At 42.0% G+C, this 20,978-nt stretch overlaps 1 protein-coding gene across 24 annotated transcripts in view; it reads left to right on the forward strand.

Annotated features, from left to right (window-relative positions):
• LOC140909632 (uncharacterized) overlaps positions 1 to 20,978 on the forward strand; it is a 128,347-nt gene that overhangs the window by 47,574 nt on the left and 59,795 nt on the right. For 23 of the 24 annotated variants that reach the window (XR_012158303.1, XR_012158304.1, XR_012158300.1 and 20 more), the window contains 5 exons: positions 2,217 to 2,291; positions 4,461 to 5,006; positions 6,656 to 6,796; positions 13,958 to 14,149; positions 20,358 to 20,405. Coding sequence is in view for 19 of the 24 variants with exons in the window: in XM_073339408.1 (XP_073195509.1) it covers positions 2,217 to 2,291; positions 4,461 to 5,006; positions 6,656 to 6,796; positions 13,958 to 14,149; positions 20,358 to 20,405 (1,002 nt within the window). In the remaining 5 variants the exon portion in view is untranslated. The remainder of the gene's footprint in view (positions 1 to 2,216; positions 2,292 to 4,460; positions 5,007 to 6,655; positions 6,797 to 13,957; positions 14,150 to 20,357; positions 20,406 to 20,978) is intronic. The other variant, XM_073339409.1, reaches the window with a different exon arrangement.

A 20,978-nucleotide genomic window follows, 5' to 3' on the forward strand; every position in this document is an offset into this window, starting at 1 on the left:
ATGTGCTTTCGTTACAAGGTCGCATTTTGCCTCCTCCCACCGCGTGACTACCCCCTCAACCTTCCCCCCTCCCTGTGGCTAACAGCGGCGAACATTTCTGTTCAGCCACAGGCAAACAGCCCAGCAGGAATGGGCTATACTGAGTGTCCCTGAAGAAAAGCACTCTATTTCAACCAGGTGACCATGAATGATATCTCACTCTCCTGAGGATAACACAGAGAGATAAAGAACGGATTTTGGTTGAATGCCAGCAAACATACACTGCAATGCTTTGTTCTACAGTGATTCCCGAGTACGTGTTACTGGCCTGGAGTGGTAAAGTGTCCTACCATGAAGGACGAAATAAGGCTGCCCTCCCCAGAAACCTTTTGGAAAGGCTTTAGGACTACATCTAGGAGAACCGCAAATGCCAGGGCAAAGTAATCCTTTCACATGCTTGCTTTTAAACCATGTATAGCATTTTAAAAGGTACACTCACCAGAGGTCCCTTCTCCGCCTGCTGGGTCCAGGAGGCAGCCTTGGGTGGGTTCGGGGGGTACTGGCTCCAGGTCTAGGGTGAGAAACAGTTCCTGGCTGTCGGGAAAACCGGTTTCTCCGCTTGCTTGCTGTGAGCTATCTACAACCACCTCCTCCTCATCATCTTCTTCGTCCCCAAAACCTGCTTCCGTATTGCCTCCATCTCCATTGAAGGAGTCAAACAACACGGCTGGGGTAGTGGTGGCTGAACCCCCTAAAATGGCATGCAGCTCATCATAGAAGCGGCATGTTTGGGGCTCTGACCCAGAGCGGCTGTTCGCCTCTCTGGTTTTCTGGTAGGCTTGCCTCGGCTCCTTCAGTTTCACATGGCACTGCTTCGGGTCCCTGTTATGGCCTCTGTCCTTCATGCCCTGGGAGATTTTCACAAAGGTTTTGGCATTTCGAAAACTGGAACGGAGTTCTGATAGCACGGATTCCTCTCCCCAAACAGCGATCAGATCCCGTACCTCCCGTTCGGTCCATGCTGGAGCTCTTTTGCGATTCTGGGACTCCATCATGGTCACCTGTGCTGATGAGCTCTGCATGGTCACCTGCAGCTTGCCACGCTGGCCAAACAGGAAATGAGATTCAAAAGTTTGCGGTTCTTTTCCTGTCTACCTGGCCAGTGCATCTGAGTTGAGAGTGCTGTCCAGAGCGGTCAGAATGGAGCACTCTGGGATAGCTCCCGGAGGCCAATACCATCGAATTGTGTCCACAGTACCCCAAATTCGAGCTGGGAACGTCGATTTAAGCGCTAATCCACTTGTCAGGGGTGGAGTAAGGAAATCGATTTTAAGAGCCCTTTAAGTCGAAATAAAGGGCTTCACTGTGTGGACGGGTGCAGGTTTAAATCGATTTAACGTTGCTAAATTCGACCTAAAGTCCTAGTGTAGACCAGGGCTAAATGTGACAAAAGCAAGAGCTGCTAGTGAACCAAGCTAATTGAACAGCCTTCACACATATTTCACTTCATCATTTTCACCACTATCCATCAACTAATTTATTCAACAAATAGCTTTTTCTGGTATGCAATCAGCCATACCCATAAGTCACATTTAATTTTTTTCATTGCATTATCTTGCTTGACAATATATTACAATTAAATATAATGCACACTAAACAGTGCACAAATACCCCTTTAAATTGCAGGAAGTGTGTTGTGGTTGAGGGAAGGATGGTATATCAGTGGTATATTTTTTTACCCAGGGTTAAAAGCTTAGACCTTGGGTGTCAATTAAATTTCTCAAACTCAGATTTATAATAATTGAAAACCATTGATGCAATGCAGTCCTATTGTATTAATTTAATTATGTTGATAAGAGTGACAGTAACAACATGTACAAAAATAAAAGCTGTACATGTAATTGATTTAGCTGAACCTCATTTCAAAACTGTGGTGAAGGGATATGTGTGAAGCTTTCTGAACCTACCTTCCTGGTGAATTAGAACACTTTTCAAATGTCAGTCAGTCTCTGCAATGTGGCCTGTATGAAAGGGTTACTCTTTACATAAAGTGGATCAGACTTTTGTATTTCAGTTCAGAACTCAAAGTGCTTTATGAAATGTCTTTTACCAATTTTACTCGTAGAGGATCTTATCTATGGAAAAAAACATATAAACTGGTACAATAAAACAGGTTTGTTTGTATTAGTCTGGTGAAAAGCTTTGTTGATCTTCTGCTATTTCTGTTTTAATTGAAGACACTCTGTGCACTTTCTGCTCAGAAGAATCCCAGGAAAAAAAGTGGATTATTTGAGACTACAAATGCAAGAAAGGTAAAAGCCAAAGCGTTTGTGTACTAGACAAGTTACAACTGCATTCAAGTTGAACATGTTTTCTGTACTCCCTGGTGCTTAAAACTTTGGGCCTGGTTTTTACCTGTTACTTGCACAGGATTTACTTGAGTGTAATGCTGTTGACTTCAGTGAAATTATTCCTGAATTATATTAGTGCAAATGATAGCAGAATCAGCCCTGTAAGGTTAAGACCAAGTTGAAGGTGGTGGAAAACTACACAGGTTAAGTAAGCGTGTGTAAAAATTCTTTTGACACTTCTATTTGTCTCTCTTATGTGGCTCTTCTTCTTTCATCTTGGAACACTAGTATTTCCGTAATTATCTGCACTTTAAAAAAATTAGTTTTTTTCCCCCATACTCCTTTTATTCCTTTGATCTATTAATCTGGAAAGGGCTACAAGGCTTACTGTTTCTGCCGTTTTTATGTTTTGGTGTGCTATTTTGGCTGAGGTTGGAATCTTTGTCAGCCAGTTATTTCACTCCCTTTTCCCAGTCCTATTTATACCTCTTAGAGGGACACTATCTGCTTGAAAAAAATCTCACTTCTGTCTGAAAACTTTTTACCTGCTATTATTTTAGTTAGCACCAAAGATTATTATAGCAAAATATGAGATCTTTCTTCCAGCTTGATTACTTTGTGCATTTGACAGCACTTGATGTACAGTCTTTCACTATTTCCTTGTATAGCTAGTCAGGTTCTGCTTTTTGTGGGTGGTTTTCATATAGCATCAGGGGAAAGAAAAAAGATGATAAAATGTGATTTTAAAAATCACAGAATTGTCAAGGGGATTCCGGGGCAGGTGTAGTCCAGTAACTGAAATGACTGTACATTGAATTAATTTGTTCTAAATGGACTAGATTTCAGGCAGACAGTGTTACTTTAAAATTACTAGGAAGGTCTGATTTCTCCAGAGCTCTGCACTGTGGATAGCCATTTACACCTGTGTAAAATGACTATAAAACAATATCAAATCAGAATGGTAGCATTTTACACCCACTTTGCACTCACAGAGGGAGTTCATCCCTGCCCTGTGGCCCCTTTTTTTCTGCCATGATGGCACAAAGGGGAAATAAAGCAGCTATAGGGACTTCCACAAGGAATATCCAGGAGCCTTTGGTGCCTGAAGCAAGTTGGGTGCAGATTGAGGTGAGGTGGTCATGACTCCAGCTGTTCTTGGGTGGCACAGCTCCTGTGTGGGCCACTGCAGTTGGGTTGCCCTAACTTGCAACGCATAAGGCTGCTGTAAACTGTGTTTGACTTGATCTAACCCTCAAGAACCCCAGAATAGGGAAGGTGCATTGGCTTCCCCCTGACTGAGCACTAGCACGGGGATGAATTGGCTCTAATGCTTTGAGATCTGTGGATGAAAAGCACTGTATAAGAGTTATGTGCCATTATTACGGCTATGGATGGGTGTGAATGATTACACAAGGTGCAAAGTAATTGAGAATGAGGCCATAATTTTTAAAACTTGGAATACAACTGTAAGTAGAGAGTCTGCAAATGAGAATTTTAACCTGGTAAGTAGATTATTTATATAGTACTGGCACTGAATTCCACAATACATTGAGAGATAATCTAGGGAAGAATTCTGTACCTGACAAATCCTGCATTTCTTAGTCATTCCTTACTACAGCTAAATTCCCGTTTAACTTCATGGTAGGCAGAGTGGTTCAGTGGTTGGTGTCCTACTTGGAGAACCAGGAGAGCTGGAGTGGTATTTTCAAAAGCGCTTAAATGATTTATGATTGCAAGTCACTTAGGAGTTTCTGAAATTTCTATAACTTGGTTTTATTCTTGATCCAGATACTAACTTGATATGTAAATTTGAGCAAGTCACTCAGCTTCCCTGTGTATCAGTATCCTTATTTGTAAAACGAGAATAATAATGCTTACTTTACTTAATAAAATACTTTGAGATTTATGAATGCTAAAGGCTTAACCCCATGGTAGTAACCTCCTTAGGAATATCTCCCTAATTCAATACTTAGAGATCTTATTTATTGTTCTGTGCTTACAAATGGAGATTGGAGAATGCAACAACAAAAATTACTACGAGTTAACTATGCTTTGATAAAAAATCATGCTGTTTTGTTTCTTAACTATTATTTTTTGAGAAAGTAATACAATTAAAAATGGGTCCCACAGCTGCAGACTTCCTTTCCTCCTATTCACTTCAGTCTCAGTACCCCCTCCAGATCTATGTACAAAAGCTGCAAGGATCATGTATCAAACCTAGATGTTTCCAGAGACATCCGGGGGCAGAAAATCAACCTGCCTCAGGTGGAGAAGCCATCGGAGAAGATTTCAGCACCCATCCAGTCTGTTACTGCTGTAGATAAAAGTAAAGTAACAACAGACCACAGTCGATACCTCAAGGCTCGCTCAAACACTTTAGTGGTGCCTTTTCATAGTACTAGAGAGATTAAACTGGAAAACAAATCCAGGTTAGATTTGCCATCTTCAAAGGTAGCATCAGAAGGACTATCAGCCGAGACACACCAAGTTCCAGAGTGTCCAAATTGCAAAAAGGAAAGGAGGATCCAGAATGAGTACGACAAGTTCATTTGGCAGTCAAAGAAGGACAAGGAGGCCTTGCAGAAGACAATTGTGGAGCTAGAAGCTGAGCTGAAAAGATATGAAGAGCATAATAAACCAGCTCAAGGGCAAGAGAGTGAAGTAACCTGCTCTGTGGTAAGTCAAAGATACCTGCCTTTTAATATGACTTCAGAGGAGTGTGCTCCTGTTATTCCCTATGCTGCATATCAGTGTGCGTATGTGGATCAGAGGGCATTGCAAAAAAGGAGGGAATTTTAAACAGAACCAACACTATTCAGTTCCAGATGGAATCATTCATCTTTTCTAATTCTGTTTGGTTGCTATCTACTTTTTTGCTGTAATGAGACATGAGGTGAGGTGGCTGAAACCTAAATAATGGAAAGGTGTGGATTTTTTGTTTTAAAAGAGAGAGAATATAACCACACACCCACCCACAATTTTCCAGTATTTTCACTTTTGGTGGCATTAGTGTTAGTGACATGTTAGAGGTAATGACATGACATGGTATGGCATGTTTATTATACAGCATTTTAAGTGCCCCAAAATAATAATGAATATTTTGCTGAGGCCTTTGGATACTCATTGGAGGGAGCCCTGTTGTAATGAAACAATGACTGAAGAATAAATGTTCATGTTTGGTCTTTAGACAGTAAAGAACTCTGCAAGCCAACCTGATCCTTGGTGTAATTCCATCATGTCTATATTGTACTGCAAAATCCACTTTAAAATAAAGCAGACTTGCCTCTAGAATAAGGTGCTATGCAGTATGGTGGTGAAATCTGGCTCTAAATGTTTGAAGTAGAAGAGAACTTCCGGTATGGTATATTGAAAATTATGGTGTCCCATAGCACAACTTTAGTCTTCTGTAATCCTGTTTTTTAAGAAGTTTTTTTTCACTTCCTCGTCCCTTTAGAACTTCAGCAATAAACAGAACTCTCCTTTTCTGAACACCTATGGATTTACCCTTACAGAAAGTTCCTGGAAATCTTAGAGAATAGAGCCTCAGTTCAGTGAGGTCCTAAACCTAAACCTAAGTATTTGAGTAGTCCCATTGAAGTCACATGATTAAAAGTTAGATATGTGCTTAAGTACTTTGAGGAACTGGGATCTAAACCGACAGGCCACTTTAGAAATGTCATAGGGTTATTTTAAGATCTATAGAATGAATAGAGAATTCTGTCCTTTCTTAGGTTTTTTTTGAACCACCCTATAGACTTCTGCAGCAGGGATAGAATTCTTTATTGAACTCTACAGTATATTTCAAAGTTTCCATAGGAAGGTTATCATTTTCTGTTTAAAAATCAATAGGATAAAGAACTGTTCCATAAGGGGGTTTTCTTATAGTGGGTTTTCCCCTAAAACTTTTTTTGGGGGCATATTTTTAATGCCTAGGTTCTTATCTTGCTAACAGCTATTCACATGCTTGACATTCAACAAGTTGTCCTGTTGAAGTCAGTGAAACTACTCCTATGTGTAAAGTCAAGCATGTAACTGTAAGATCAGGATCTAAGTGTCTCCTCCTAAATAAATGGCTGGTTAGCAACTCTTTGCCTTTATATTTTGTCTCTAAATTGCCTTGTTTGTCCTGGGTGTGACCAATTACTGCACAAGTTATGCTGGTGTGCAACAGCCAGAATCCATGAAAACAATAGCAACTTGGAATTATAAGTATTAACAAGAGCCTCTTTTTTTGTCATATGAAAACAAGAAACATAATGTGCACTGCCACTATAAAATGTGCAATGACTCTTGCACTGACTTAATTTTTCCTTTTATTAAATCAGGAAGAACAGCAGCACCTGAGAGGGGAAGCTTCCTTTCTTGATGGTTTGGTAGGAATGTGTAAAAATGAACAAGCATATATAAGAAGCAGATCAGACCTGAACAAACCAGAAGAGGAGAGCGAAGGGAAGCAGCAACAAATGGTAAAAGTCTTTCACTTTTTGTTTTTGTTGTTTTTCCTGCAAAGTACTACTGAGGTCTCAAGAATTGGAGTATCTTTATAAAGCACTTTTTAAAAAGATCACACTGAATAACAGAACTGCTTGAGAGATAAAAACACAAAGACATCCCAATGTGTCACGTTTTAAATATAAACTAGAAACTGATTCAGTAGAGAAAGAACTTAATGAAGCCTGCAGAATCCAGTTTCATCAAGCATATTACCTATACCAGGCTGTCTCCAAGAACAAGACTTGTTTTAGTCTAGGAAGGATAAACATTCTTATAAATCAGACTTTTTTTTCCATATGTGTCTTCTCCTTCCCCGCATTGAAGAAAGCTGGAAATATGGTTGAATCTATTGAATTAGAAAAAAGTTGCAAAGTTGTACTGACCTGCTGCCGTACACCTGAAATTTCATGAATTAACTTGTCTTGCTGGTTTGTCAACATACAGTGTGACAATTTTTCATCCATGATTGCAACTGCAGTCTGGAAATAGTCTGATTTACTATTAGTTTTAGTGCAGAAGAGATCCATTTAAATCTGACAGGAAACACAGCTAGACTTGTACAAATGAAGGACTTGACCTGAAATATCAGAAATATAACATGGAAAATGTTCCATTAGATAATGTTGCTTTTCCTTTGGATAGAAAATGATGGGTATTGAGAGTACTAATTTTATTTACTTTTAATTTATAAATGTTGTTTACAAATTTAAATATTCCCTGAAACATTACGCTTACTTAGCTTTTCACAAACACACAAAGTGTAAATACGGGATCCAACTTGAATTGATTTTGTTAGGAATATAAAGCACTGTGCACAGCTCAGCAGTGGCTGGCATGACACGGGAAAGGGGAATCAAAGGAGCTTTGCACACCTGTGCAAATAACCCCAACATCCTGATCCTGCAAAGACTCATACATGTGCATAATCTTACACTATACATTGTACTGTTAAAGCAATGGAACTACTTGCAGTGCATGAAGGTGTAAGTCTTTTCAGGATTGGGGCTCAAATTGGCACACCAAAAAAACAAACAAAAAAATCAATTAAATTTAACAATTGTAGAACCAGTCTTCTGTAAGCATTATATAACTTGTTCTTTTCGCAGAAATAAATAACTGCAGAGTAAAATAGAGTTGTTGTAACTCTCAGATTCTACTATAGTTACAAACACCAGAGTTATGAACTGACCAGTCAACCACAAACCTCATTTGGAACCTGAAGTACACAATCAGGCAGCAGCAGAGACAAAAAAAGCAAATGCAGTACAGTACTGTTTTAAATGTAAAGTACTAAAAAAAAAAAAAGGGGGGGGGGATTTAAAAAAAAGACTTGATAAAGTAAGGAAACTGTTTCTGTGCTTGTTTCATTTAAATTAAGATGGTTAAAAGCAGCATTTTTCTTCTGCATAGTAAAGTTTCAAAGCTGTATTAAGTCAATGCTCAATTATAAACTATTGAAAGAACAACCATAATGTTTTGTTCAGTTATGAACACCTCAGGAAAGGAGGTTGTTTGGAACTCTGAAATGTTCATAACTCTGAGGTTCTACTGTAACAGTCCTTTCATATCCTTCTGCTTTCAGACTGTCTTCTTTCTAATAGTAGGGGAATAGTTCTTAAAAGATCTAACACTTTCATTAGAAACCACGGTTAATCATGCAGGAAACAGTTTTTACTCTCTCATTCAGGAAGCTTTGTTTTGCATCCCTGAATATCTGCATCAAACAGTCAAGATCTGGGAAGATAAAATTCCTCATCTAGGATGAAGTTTTCCTTGAATGGGGTTGGTTCCAGAATTTGGTCCTGTTCTCATTTTCTTTTCTTATTTGCTTTGAATTGTTCAATATTAATGATTTACGTTACTCATTGGTCAAAGAATTCCTGGAGTACTCTGTTTAGTTGTATTTTTAAAATCTGTTAGGGAGCAAACGATAGGTACTCTCTTTCATGGAATGGGTGTGTAAATTGAAAGTATTTTCAAAATAAATGTTTTAATAGTTATATGGTTTATTCGTTACCTTATTATATAAGGCCTTCTTGCCATCCAGTGCCTTTTTCAAATTCACTCATTTAAAAAACTATTTTTTAAAAACACAAAATTAAAATATGTTATGACTGTCAGCTTCTTTCCTCTCAACACACTCATTGTTGGGCACATATTAGGAGTCAGGAGATTCTGTTTGCTGTTTTTCTATGTGGTGCTGTAAGTAGATTGCCATCTGCTGGATACAGTGAACAATATATACTGGCTCTATTGTGCTTGTTGTCTGTGATTTGTTTCTATTCCTTGATACACTTTCAAAATTTGAAGGTGAACTTACTGTTCCTGAAACATACCTGAGAGGTCTCTGGAGAGGGAAGTCCACATGTGGGTGACTAGTGGTCTTACACACGAAACAGATATAGCACAGACAGTGACAGGAGAGTCTGTCTTATGCTGCTCTGCCAGTCTGTTCCAGCCCTGCTCTAGAGGGCCCAGCTCTGGGGCTGACAGGGTAGTTTAAACTCCATGCCTATTCAGAACTTGTGTACTTTGCTTATACTGTCGGCAAGGTGTGATGTGGAACCTACCTGCTGGCTAACTTCATATAAGCCACCATTAGTGACAGAAATGTAAATGTTGGTTCATTCTTGTCCTGCGAGGAAGCTACAGTCCTGAGTTTTCTGGACAATTGAGGGAAATTACAATGTTTTTAGCTATTTGAACAATAATTCCAATAACAATGTTTTTGCATGTGTAGAACGCTTTCCATACAAGGATCTCAAAGTATATTAGAGAAGTGGGTAAATTTTGTTTCCATTTTAAAGAAGGAGAAACAAAGACAGAGGTGATCACTTACCTGAAGTCTCACAGTGGGTCAAGAAGAGAAGCCAGAGCTCCTAATTCCTAGTCAAATGTGCTAAGGACTGATCCAAAGCCCCTACAAGTCAGATCCACAAAGGGACTTGATGTTGCAATGCTCAGTGTTGCAGTTCCTAAATTTTAGGTGCCTTGAAAATCACAGGATCTGCAAAGCCTAAGTTAAATAATGAATGGAGAGAAATGGATGCCTAAGAGCAGGATCCACAAAAGCTAGCATCCTGAGGAGCTGCTTCAGCTAGCCAGGCAAGAAGGCTGTAACCATATTGGGGTTCATTAACTAACAAACCAGTGAATGAGAAAGGAATAAAACTTTAATAAAACAAACTGAAAAGCATCTCTGATGAACTGCTGTACGTAGTCATGCACTGTTCCCAACCCCTACTTCCAGGGCACATCTCCACACTGTAACACTCACAACACAGTCCCTTAGGAGGAAGCATCTCCAAATCACAGTAGTTCATAAACATATCTCTACTGGGGGTGTGCCTAAGCCCCATCCCTCTCACAACGTTAGGCAGGGAGGTGCTTATCACTGCTTGTGATCTGCAGCCAGGAACTCCTTTTCTGGAATTAGGTGGTGCAGGGTTTAGGTACCTAAATCTGGGGTTTAAGCATCTAAGTCCCTTTGGATCTGGGCCTGGTACTTGGCATTGACTTCAACGGGCTCTGGATTTTGAGACCCTAATGACTATTCAGTGCTAAACTGCTTTCAGGAATAAACTGACGTATCAGAGAAGGGGGGGGGGGAGAAACAAAAATTAATCTTTACTTAAAGGAGAGCAGTATGTCCTGTTCTGCAGTTTTTAGAACCAACACAAAGCCAGGGGTAAATTGTGCCAACTCACCAAGCCCAAGTACTTTTTTGTGATGGGTGACATCTAATGCTCCAGAATCTAAGCTTTCATTTGAAAATTAGTGGGTTAATTCTCCACTGTGTCCAAGCAGAGGACTTCCTGATGTTGAGCTGCAGAGGATCAGCTCTAACGTATGCCTGTGGAGAATCAAGAAAAGCAAAGCTCATGTTGCCATGCCTCCTTCTCGCCCCCTCTGTCGGGACCCTGAGAAGGGCATTCTGAGTCAAGGGTCAGGGCAGGGCCAGACCTGAGGCTGGGAGTAGCAGAGGAGTTCACATAGTCAGGTTCCAGACCAGGGTCAATACCAAGGGTCAGAGTCAGAGTTAGGATTCAGGTTCCAGGTCAGGAGGCAAAGTCCAGATCAAGCCATGGTCAAAACCAGGAATTCAAGAACCAGAATGGTTGTAGCAGCTACATGAGATCTACACTATTGCCTGGACTTCCCTTTGGGTTTTATGTATTGTGAGGAGCCAATTAGAAGCCATGAGGTTGCTGGCTCAGACCCCTTGAGGTGGGACTTTCCATGGTCTGTGTCCACAGAGTGTCATGGGTAATGAAGCAACAACTGGTTACAGCTTCTACTGGATGGTACCATGGAGCTGTCTACTACCTGGCAACTCTTCAGGTCTGGATTCTAGACTTGCTGCACTAAACTCTCATACCAGGAGTTGGGGGACAGAAGGTAGAAGAACTGCCTCTGCCAGTAGTAATTCCCTCATACACAGGGGAAACGCTCCACTGAGTATCTCCAGCTGCTTTAAGTGCACATTATACTGTTTATTCAGCATACAGTGGCCTTAGCAGACCAGAAAATCTAGCCCTCGTTGTTTCAGAGAACCTGTTGACACAGAGCCTCCAGGCAGCCTGATACAATAGTTCAGAGAAATGTGAATAACTGCTGTTCATCTCTGTGAGGTGTTGACTCTGAAGCCTAATTATAAATATAAACATTAATTATTTCCAGTGCTTAATTTATAATGAAAGAGGTGCTGGGGCTCAAGCAATTTTTTTATATTCATAACTGATGCAGCAAGCTCAGAGATGCCAGGTGGCAAGCCCAGACACAAATTAAGCACTGATTATTTCACAGCTGATCAAGCTGATGGACAATCATAGTATGTAGATCTGAACAATCTATTGTGAATGGCATCTCATTGCTGTACCGTGGGAGGATAGAGTTTAGTTTGTGGGTAGAGTTTGGAAGAGCACGTCTACTATTTTTGTCTTATTTGATTCCTACTCAAAACTGTACCTAACGAAAGAAAAAGATAAGGCATTTAAAATATTCAAGTAAACATTCAGGAACAATCCCACACCCCCACGCAACACAAACAGTGCATGTTACTGAGTGTTTTAAACCTCAGATAGGATTTCCATTTTTGCTCACCATTTTAGGAGAACCTCTTACTCTGTAAATAGCTTTTTCCAATGGTAAATAAGCATCCAGGGCATTAATCCGTTTGCCTACTGACTGAATTAAGGCTTTCCTCCAGAAATGAAAAATACAACTCCTGGTTCCTGATAAGGTGGCTTTATATGACCAGTACATCTGATTTTATATATGATTAAGCCAAGTCCCGAGACATCATTAAATATGTAAACCCGAGGATGAAGAAAACCCTGCCCATCCACAGTGCGATCAGTGTACAGCCATTGCAATCGAGAGCTCTGGAACAGCAGAGACAAAATGGCTAAATGCTTACAATAGAAAGAAAAAATTAAAGTGCAGCTGCACTCAAGTTTTTACTGACCCTCACATCTCATGAAAAGGATGGTCTGGGTGAGTGTGTGGCTAGTCTTGGTCTTTTGGAACATACATACATTTTTATGTTTACAAAGAAAAGGAGGTGGAAGATGGAAGCAGATTTGCAGGTGGAAGCCCCACTGCCTGCTCAGGTAGCCTCTTACCTCATTGCAGGGCATGAAGCTGCAGTGGCTGCCCATAGAGCAGTGGTCCACAGGCCACACGCAGCCCATTAGGGTATGAATGTTCCAAAAGACCAAGACCCTGTCATGAGATAATTGTCTTAAGACCCTGTCTTAAATTCAGGACTGGGAAAGATCACATTTCACATTTTTCATTCTCCAAGGAGACAGCTAACAAAAGCAAGGAACTTGAAACTTTATATTCCTGATTTTTCCAAGAAGAAAAAAAAAATGTACTCATTTTTCAGGCTGTTGGTGGTACACCATAAATAAACAAAATATAAATCAATAAAAATAAGAGTGTAAAACACCGTTTTCCCCTCCCCCCCATTAGAAGACATTTTTAAGAGCATTATTGTGTGTTATTTGATTTTGAAACAATTATCTCATGACACCGGTCATCCCTCAAGAAATCTTTATACCCTCACAAGATTAATGTTATATAGAGGCACTTCTCATAGCAACACATCAGCAATCACTGCTAGCACTAGAAACAGACTACTCATTGCACTTTAAAACGGGACAGTATCTTGTAGACCAGTGGTTTTCAAACTGCAGGTCGCAACCCAGTAGTTGGTTGCGGAATGTAAGGCACTGGGTCACGGCGGCTCTGGTCAGCACGGCCAACTGGGCTGTTAAAAGTCCCATCGGCAGTGCTGCCCGGCTAAGGCAGGCTAGTCGCTACCTGTTCTGACACTGCACTGCGCCCCAGAAGCGGCCAGCAGCAGGTCTGGCTCCTAGGAGGGCAGGCCATGGGGCTCCGCACGCTGCCCCCACCCCGAGCACCAGCTCCTGGGGTCAGTGACTAGGACTGTGGGTTGGAGGGCACGGATGGGGGTCAGTGCCTGGGGCCAGCAGCTGCTGGTGGGATTGGGGGTTGGGGCCACGCAGCGAGAGCCAGGGATCGGAGCCCACCACCTCATGGCCAGGGGTTGGAGTCTGAAGCCCCATGATGGCTAGAGGCCTAGTCTGCTCTGTGCAGATGCAGGCAGGTAATACTGCATTTGTTATGCTGATGTCACATTTTCAAGGTTTCCAGGTTTACTCTGCAACCATAAGGATTAGAGACTTGAGATGCAATCCCGGCCCCGTTGAAATCAGTGGCAAAACTCTCATTGGCTTCAATGAGACTAGGATTTCATCTTTACTTTTTAAAATAACTGCTCTGTTTCTAGAGAACAAGGTGGCAGCCTTTAAAAAAAAAAAAAAAGGCAAAGTCATCTAAAACAATGTGTCCCAGCCCAGTTTGACCCCCTGAATCTACAGAACTGTTAATGTCACCCCAAGCCTACTCCATGCATGGAACTCTTGAGTCTGTAACTAGAGCTGTGATACTCCTTTATGGTCGGGGCAGATCTACAGGCATGATCTTGTCCCAGGATGTATAAATGCATATTTATTACACAGAATCAGGGTGTGTTAAACATTTATTTAGAATGGATACAAAATAATAATAAGTGTGCTTTATGTTTTTTTTTTCTTTTTCCCCAGGATAGTTTGTTAGTTGAAATGGAGGAGTTAAAAGCCCAGCTGCAAAGAATTCAGAATAATGAGAAAACACAAGACCAGATGACCAAGATGAAGCAAAGCAAGTTGGTTCTTGAAATGGAAGAGTTAAAGTCCCAACTTGAAAAAACAAAGGAGCAGGAAAGGCAAAAAGTATCAGTTTTAGAAAATGAGAAGGTGCTTATGAAAGGATGTGTGTTTGCACTGAATTTGTAAAGGCCGCACTGCATGTTAACACACGAGTTTACTTAATGTCTTTGATAATAGTCAGAGAGTGGCAATATTGGATCTGTAAACAAAAAGTGGCTTGTTGCTTCTTTTTTAGTGGAATACATAAGCAAGGGGTAGGGTTGCCAGGCTTTTGGTTTTCAACTGGAACACTGGGTCGAGAAAGGACCCTGGTGGCTCCGTCCGCACCGCCGACCGGGCCATTAAAAGATCGGTCAGCGGTGCTGCAGGTCTCAGGCAGACTAGTCCCTACCTGTCCTGGCACCATGCTACGCCACAGAAGCGGCCAGCAGGTCTGGCTCCTAGGCAGGGCGGTCACAGGGCTCTGTGTGCTGCCCCTGCCCTGAGCACTGGCTCTGCACTCCCATTGGCCGGGAATCATGGCCAATGGGAGCAGGGTGGGTGGCTCCTGTGGGCGAGAGCAGCACACGGAGCCTCCGCCCCCCCCGCCCCGCCTAGGAGCCAGACCTGCTGCTGGCCACTTCCAGAGCACAGCGCGGTGCCAGAACAGGCAGGGACTCTGCCTTAACCCTGCTGCGCTGCTGACTGGGAGCCGCCCAAGGTAAACCTGTGCCCCAACCCAGAGCCCCCCCCCCCAACCTGGAGCCGCCTCCTGCACTCCAAACCCCCTCATCCCTGGCCCCAACCCACAGTCTGCACCCCCAGCCCAGGACCCATACCCCCTCCCCCACTTCAATCCCCTGCCTCAACCCACAGCCCCCTTCCACCTTCTGAATCCCTTGGACCCACCCCAGAGCCCACGCCACCAGCTGGAATCCTCACCCCCTTCCACAGCCCAACTCCCTGCCCCAGCCCGGAGCCCCCTCCCACACCCTGAACCCCTCATTTCTGGCCCCACCCCAGAGCCCACACTCCCTTCCACACCCTAACCCCTGCCTCAGCCCAGTAAAAGTGAGTGAGGGGGAGAGCGAGCCACCGAGGGAGGGGGAATGTAGTGTGCAGTGGGTGGGGCTTCGGGGAAGGGGCGGGTCCAGGGTGTTCAGTTTTGTGCAATTAGAAAGTTGGCAACCCTAGCAAGGGGCCAATCTTGTGTCACTGAAATCTGTTAGTTTTGCCACTGACTTCCGTGATTCAGGATAAGACCCAGACAGGGAGTTAGCTTGCAATATTGCACAGTAGCTTTCAGGAAGATGGCTATTTACTATTTTTTCAGCTAAGACCAGCTTTGAGGGTTCCTGTTATGGTGGAAGTACATAGTCCGGGTACAGTCTTTTGTATTTGCAACATAGTTAACATGATCATTGGGTTGTTTTCAGTAACTGAGGTTGCATTTGCTCTAAAACTCTGACATGATATACACAAATTAGTGCCTTGCTACTGTGCACCATCCAAAATACTTACAGATTGTACTCAAAGTGAAGTATAAACTCCCAGTGTAAACATTTGAAGAGGCAGTTAAGTTATTGATACATCTTAACACCTTTATTAATTATTATTATTAGCAGCAGCAGCAGCACAGTGCCTAGGAATCCTCGTCATGGACCAGGACCCCAGTGTGCTAGGAGCTGTACAAACACAGAATAAAAAGATGGTCTCTGTCCCCAAAAGCTTGTAATCTAAATATAAGACAAGATACAACAGATGGATACAGACAGCTGTGGGAGGGAAAGTAAACAATGAGACAGTACTGGTTGGCAATAATCTTAGCACACCAGCAGCCTAACCCCTGTAAAGTTTTTTGTTGGTATTATGGCAAAGAGAGTTTTTAGGAGGATTTTGAAAGAGTATAATGTATTAGTTCTGTGGATGTTTATGGGGAGTAAGCGTAAGGAGCAGCATGGGAGAAAGCACAAAGGAGTCTGAAAATTTTACAAGGGAGTGATGGAGGGTCAATCATGGGCCAATTGGAGGCAGGAGTCAACATTTCAGTACTGAATGGGAGTTGACAGGGTAAGGTAGGGATTGGCTCTGAAGGGCCTTGAAAGTGAAGACAGCTAGTTTGTTTGATTCTATACAGAAGAGAGAGCCAATGAAGGCATGCAAAGGGATGACATGGTAAAGCAATGCACTAGGAAGGTGATCTTTGCAGCAGCATTCTGAATGTACATGAGTGGGGCAAGACTATCAGAGAAAAGGATGTTGCAGTAATTAAGATACAATGTGATGAGAGGCTGGATGAGAGTTTCAGCTGTGTGGATGGACAGGAAAAGTCATATTTTAGAGATGTTATTCAGAAAGAGTCTGCAAGACTAAGACAGCCTGAATGTGAGGAGCTAGAGAGAGGTCTGAGACAAAGATGACACCCAGGTTGCAGGCTGGAGTGACAGACAGGATGATGGTATTGTCCACAGTAATCAAGAAAGGTGGTATCAGGGAGAGCTTTGGAAGGGGCGATGAGGAGCTCTGTTTTAGCCATGTTGAGCTTGAGCTGATATTTAGACATCCACAAGGAGACGTCAGATGGATAGGCAGAGATTTTAGTTCGGACACAAGGAGATGGGTCTGGAGTAGAGAGGTAGATCTGGGAGTAGTCGTGGTAGTTGAACTTGTGTTTACATATGAGATTACCCAGAGATAAGGTGTAGTGCAGTGCTACTAAGGCCTCAGTGGTTCAGGAGCCAAATTAGCTATCAACATTACCCAAAATAGCCACAGTTGTGTGAATTCCTTGTTTTATTTACTATAGTACTATATATTCAATAGCTCAGGCAAGGAAATATGTGATCATAGTAAAAGCATCCTGACTGGTTAATACTTTAATTGGTTAATAACATAGTAAAAGCATCCTGCTTGGTTAACAACTTAGATTGGTTAATAGTTAAATCACATTGTGTTTTAATATCATGTGCTGCAGAGAGCTGCAGGAGACACATTAAAGAGCCGTTTGCAGCTCGCAATCCTCAGTCTGAGGGCCATTGATGTTGACAGGGAAGAGAATGCAGCAAAGAACAGAGCCCTGTGGAACCACCACTGCAGGGCGGATGAGGATACTCTGAAGGAGCAGTTAGAGAGGTAAGGGGAGGCCCAGGAGAGGACAAAGTCATTAAAGCCAAGGGAGGACAAGATTTCAAGAGCATTTGAGGTCAAAGGCAGCTGACAGGTCAAGGCAGATGAGCATGGCGTTCTGGTTCTGAGATATAACTAAGAGGAGGTCATTACAGACTTTGGCAAGAGCGGTTTCAGTGGAACACAGGGGTGGAAGCCAGATAGGGGAGTGTCCAGGACAGAACTGGAAGAGAGGAACTTCAGACAGTTCTTGTAAATAGCATGTTCAGGTTGCTTAGAGGTGTAAGAGAGATGGGGCAGTAGTTCGAGAGGCAAGTGGGGTGTATTGGGGTTTTTTTTTAGCATGGGAGAGAGTAAAGTATGTTTGTTTTTTGAGGGGAAGGAGCCAGAGAAGAGCGAGAGTTTAAGGAGAAAGGCAAGGGAGGGGAGTGGGCACCGGGGAGATCAGGAGATGGGATAGGGTCACTGGGGCAAATGGAGTTGTGAGAGCAGAAGAGAAATTTCTGTGTATCTGACCTGACTCTCCCTGACTATTCCCCCTGACTCTGAGATCCCAGATCACAACACCACTCCTTGTGATCAAGGTGAGTTGATGCTTAATCCCACTGATCCTATCAAAACCATTTGTTATATTAGGCTCACATCCTGAGAATTGCTGAGCACTTGCAACTTCCCTGGAAGTCAACAGTAGGGCTTTAATTGAGCTCAGTGGGAGTATGCTCAAGGAGTACAATCAAGCTCTCAATAAGTTGCTGCACTCAAGGAGCTGACCATCCATCTGCAGCACACCCTGCTTTTGTCAACCTGGGAATGAAGAAAGACATATAGTAGGCCTGAACTATGTTGGGCCCATACATTTGTTAAGCATTTTAATATTTTTTCTACATTTAATTTGTAACATGAGAAACATTATAAAATGTTGTTGGAAGATTGAATGAAGTGACCTTCAATTGTGAGGACTCCATTTATTTGTACTAAATGTATTTAAATGCTAAGGATCTCAGAGAATTCTTCTGTAGTTAGGTGGCTCAGAATCTATATGTAGTGACCCAAACTGCAGTTATTCTTGTGAAATCAGTGGAGTTATGCCAGACTTACAAGGGAAAAAAAGCACAATTGGCCCTGGTATGTTTACATGAGATTTTCCTGACCTCTAATGCACATTGAAGTGTGGCCAAAGTGAACCATTGTTGCAGTAATGAAAAAATGTCTGGATAAAAATCACTTATTTCCTTTGGGAAGAAAAAAAGGAAGAGCTATTCTTAATTCTTACTGTATTTTCCTTATTTTACTCTTTCTATTCCATTCTGCTGGAGTTTAGCGTTTTCTGTATATTGCCAGTTTCATTTAGAATGTTCTCTGTGAGATCACAAAATAATGGGGACTTTCTACAACACAATACAAAGGATAAAATCCACATGAGTAATCTGAAAGGAAGTTCTAAAGAAAATGACTATGCCATTGTTCCAATCATGCAGAGTGATTGTTTCCTTGCATACAAATTCTGACTTGTAGACTGTACTGTTGAAAGGAATAAATGTAGACAATCACCTCTCTCGCTGAAAATTTTGTACCTGTTATAGTTACCAGAAACCCCTCTGATTATTATAGTTAAAATAAGTCAGTGAAAGTATATTTTTCTCTGTTTTGTCTTTTTATTACCTGTACCTGACACCACTTTGTGTATAGTCTGGTACCATGTATAGTCAGGTAGCCCCCTGTCAGACTCACATGGACAGACCCTTGCACCTGCAGAAAACCCTGTTGACGTCAACCTGCATGGATCTCATTGCAGGATCAGGTCCTTAGTCAATATTTTTTCCTTGCTAAAAAGATCTTTATAAAGATAACAGTGGAGCAGAACCACCCTCCTCTTCCTCTTTTTTAGAAGGTTGGTCTTTTAAAAATGTTGCCTTAAGACACTGCGGAAACTGGATATTTCCAATTTAAAAAAAAATCCTAGGGGACAGTGTTTCTTTAAATGTAGTATTCAAAGACAAAAACAAACAAATCCACTTTAGAGTGAATGATCCTGTAAAGGCCTACAGTTTCTTTCTTAGGTATTTCACAAGAACCTATGGCCAGGTCTATGCTAAAAAGTTAGGTCAACCTAGCTACATTGCTCAGGGGTCTGAGAAATACACACTTCTGAGCGATGCAGTTAAGCCAGCCTAACCCCCGCTGTAGACAGCACTAGGCTTACGGAAGAGTTCTTCTGTCCGCCTAGCTACTGCTGCTTGGGGATGTGGATTAACTCCCGCGATGGGAGAACCCCTCCCATTGTTGCAGTGAGTGTCTACACTGAAGCGCTGCAGCAGCATTGCTCTGGCTGTGCCGCTGTAGCGGTTTAAGTGTAGGCATCGCCTATTGCAGTATGTGAATTCCCTGTCCTGCAAAATGTAGACCTTCTGCCATGAGGTGCTAAGGACCCTCCATTCCCTTTGACGTCCATGTGACTTAAGGTTGGTCAGCTCCTTGCAGAGACCTCCCAGGCTAAGGCCTTAGGTCCCCTCTTCAAATCTAACCTACACAGGTGGTGACCAAGGGCGGTTAGTATCTGATGGCTGTTGATTGGCTCATATGAAATGAGTTTGGTGATCTCAGTCTAGTTCCCAGTGGACAAATGGCCCCTAAATGGCCCATTCCTTGGCTGTCTATGAGAAGTAGAGGATTGATGGGAAGGCAGGGAGTAGACTTGCTGAAAAATGGAAAATAAAATTTTGTGGAATTTTTTGTTGTTGAAATTTCAAAATGTTCTAGCAGGGAGGCTGAACTACTTTCTCACTCTTGCAGTTGGTCCCTCCTCATCAAGGTTGAGGTGTCTTGGCAGGCCAGTGTGGGGAAGCTTATTCTCCTGTTGTCTGTGCTGTACCTGTTTTGGGAATGGAGATTTCAGGGCTCCCAGGGATGTCAATACAACCTCTTTCATGGACTCTAAGGGTGGGATTTTCAAACTCACCTAAGAGAGTTAGGCACCAAACTTCCAATGAGAGTCCATGGGAACTGGGTACACAACTTCCTTAGGTGTGTTTGAAAAATCCCTCCCTAAATTTAATAAGAAAGCAATGTATGATTAATAGCAGACAGCTTTGTTTGTTTCATACAAACTATATCCCCCAAACATATAAGTATATATGAACAACAAACTCTTTACCACAAAGTTGTGATTATACTTTGAATTATTTTACAGGATGCCTGTCTGAGAGAAATAGCAGAAATGAAAACTTGCATTGAGAAGGTAAAGTATGAAAATGAATCTCTTCTAAATGAGAAGATTAGAAATATAACATTACTAGTGAAAATGTAAAGGAAATTCATTATTTTTTCTGTGCAACCCATGTATGCCTCTTAACATGTAAATATTCCTTTGATTATATATTAGGGTTTTTTAGAAATTTGGTGTAAAAGAGAAAAATAATAATCAAATCAGGAGAATTGAAAAATACTTGCTTCTTCCAAGGGAAGTTAAGAATTCAGGCTAAAACACTTACAAAATGAAGTCTACTTTTGGACTCAGTGCAGCACCTTTCAAAAGCCACTGGAAATCTTTCCATTGACTTCAAGAGGAGTTAGATTGGGCCCTTAGTGTGTTTTGGAAAACTGAGTCCTGTATCTTCATTGAATGAAATGGAAGGATTCTCCATTTGAGATTAATTACTGTGTAGTGTCACTTTGTTTATTTATGGTGATGCTCTTCATTTCTATAGCTCCTTTCATCTGAATTTCTGGAAGCACTTTGTAAACAGCTGAAACTTTTATCGGGCTTGCGGCCTGGCCCTGAGTTAGGCCCTGGTGTGGAGAGGCTGTGCCA

Source organism: Lepidochelys kempii, chromosome 3, assembly GCF_965140265.1.
Source record: "Lepidochelys kempii isolate rLepKem1 chromosome 3, rLepKem1.hap2, whole genome shotgun sequence".
Taxonomy (NCBI): Eukaryota; Metazoa; Chordata; order Testudines; family Cheloniidae; genus Lepidochelys; species Lepidochelys kempii.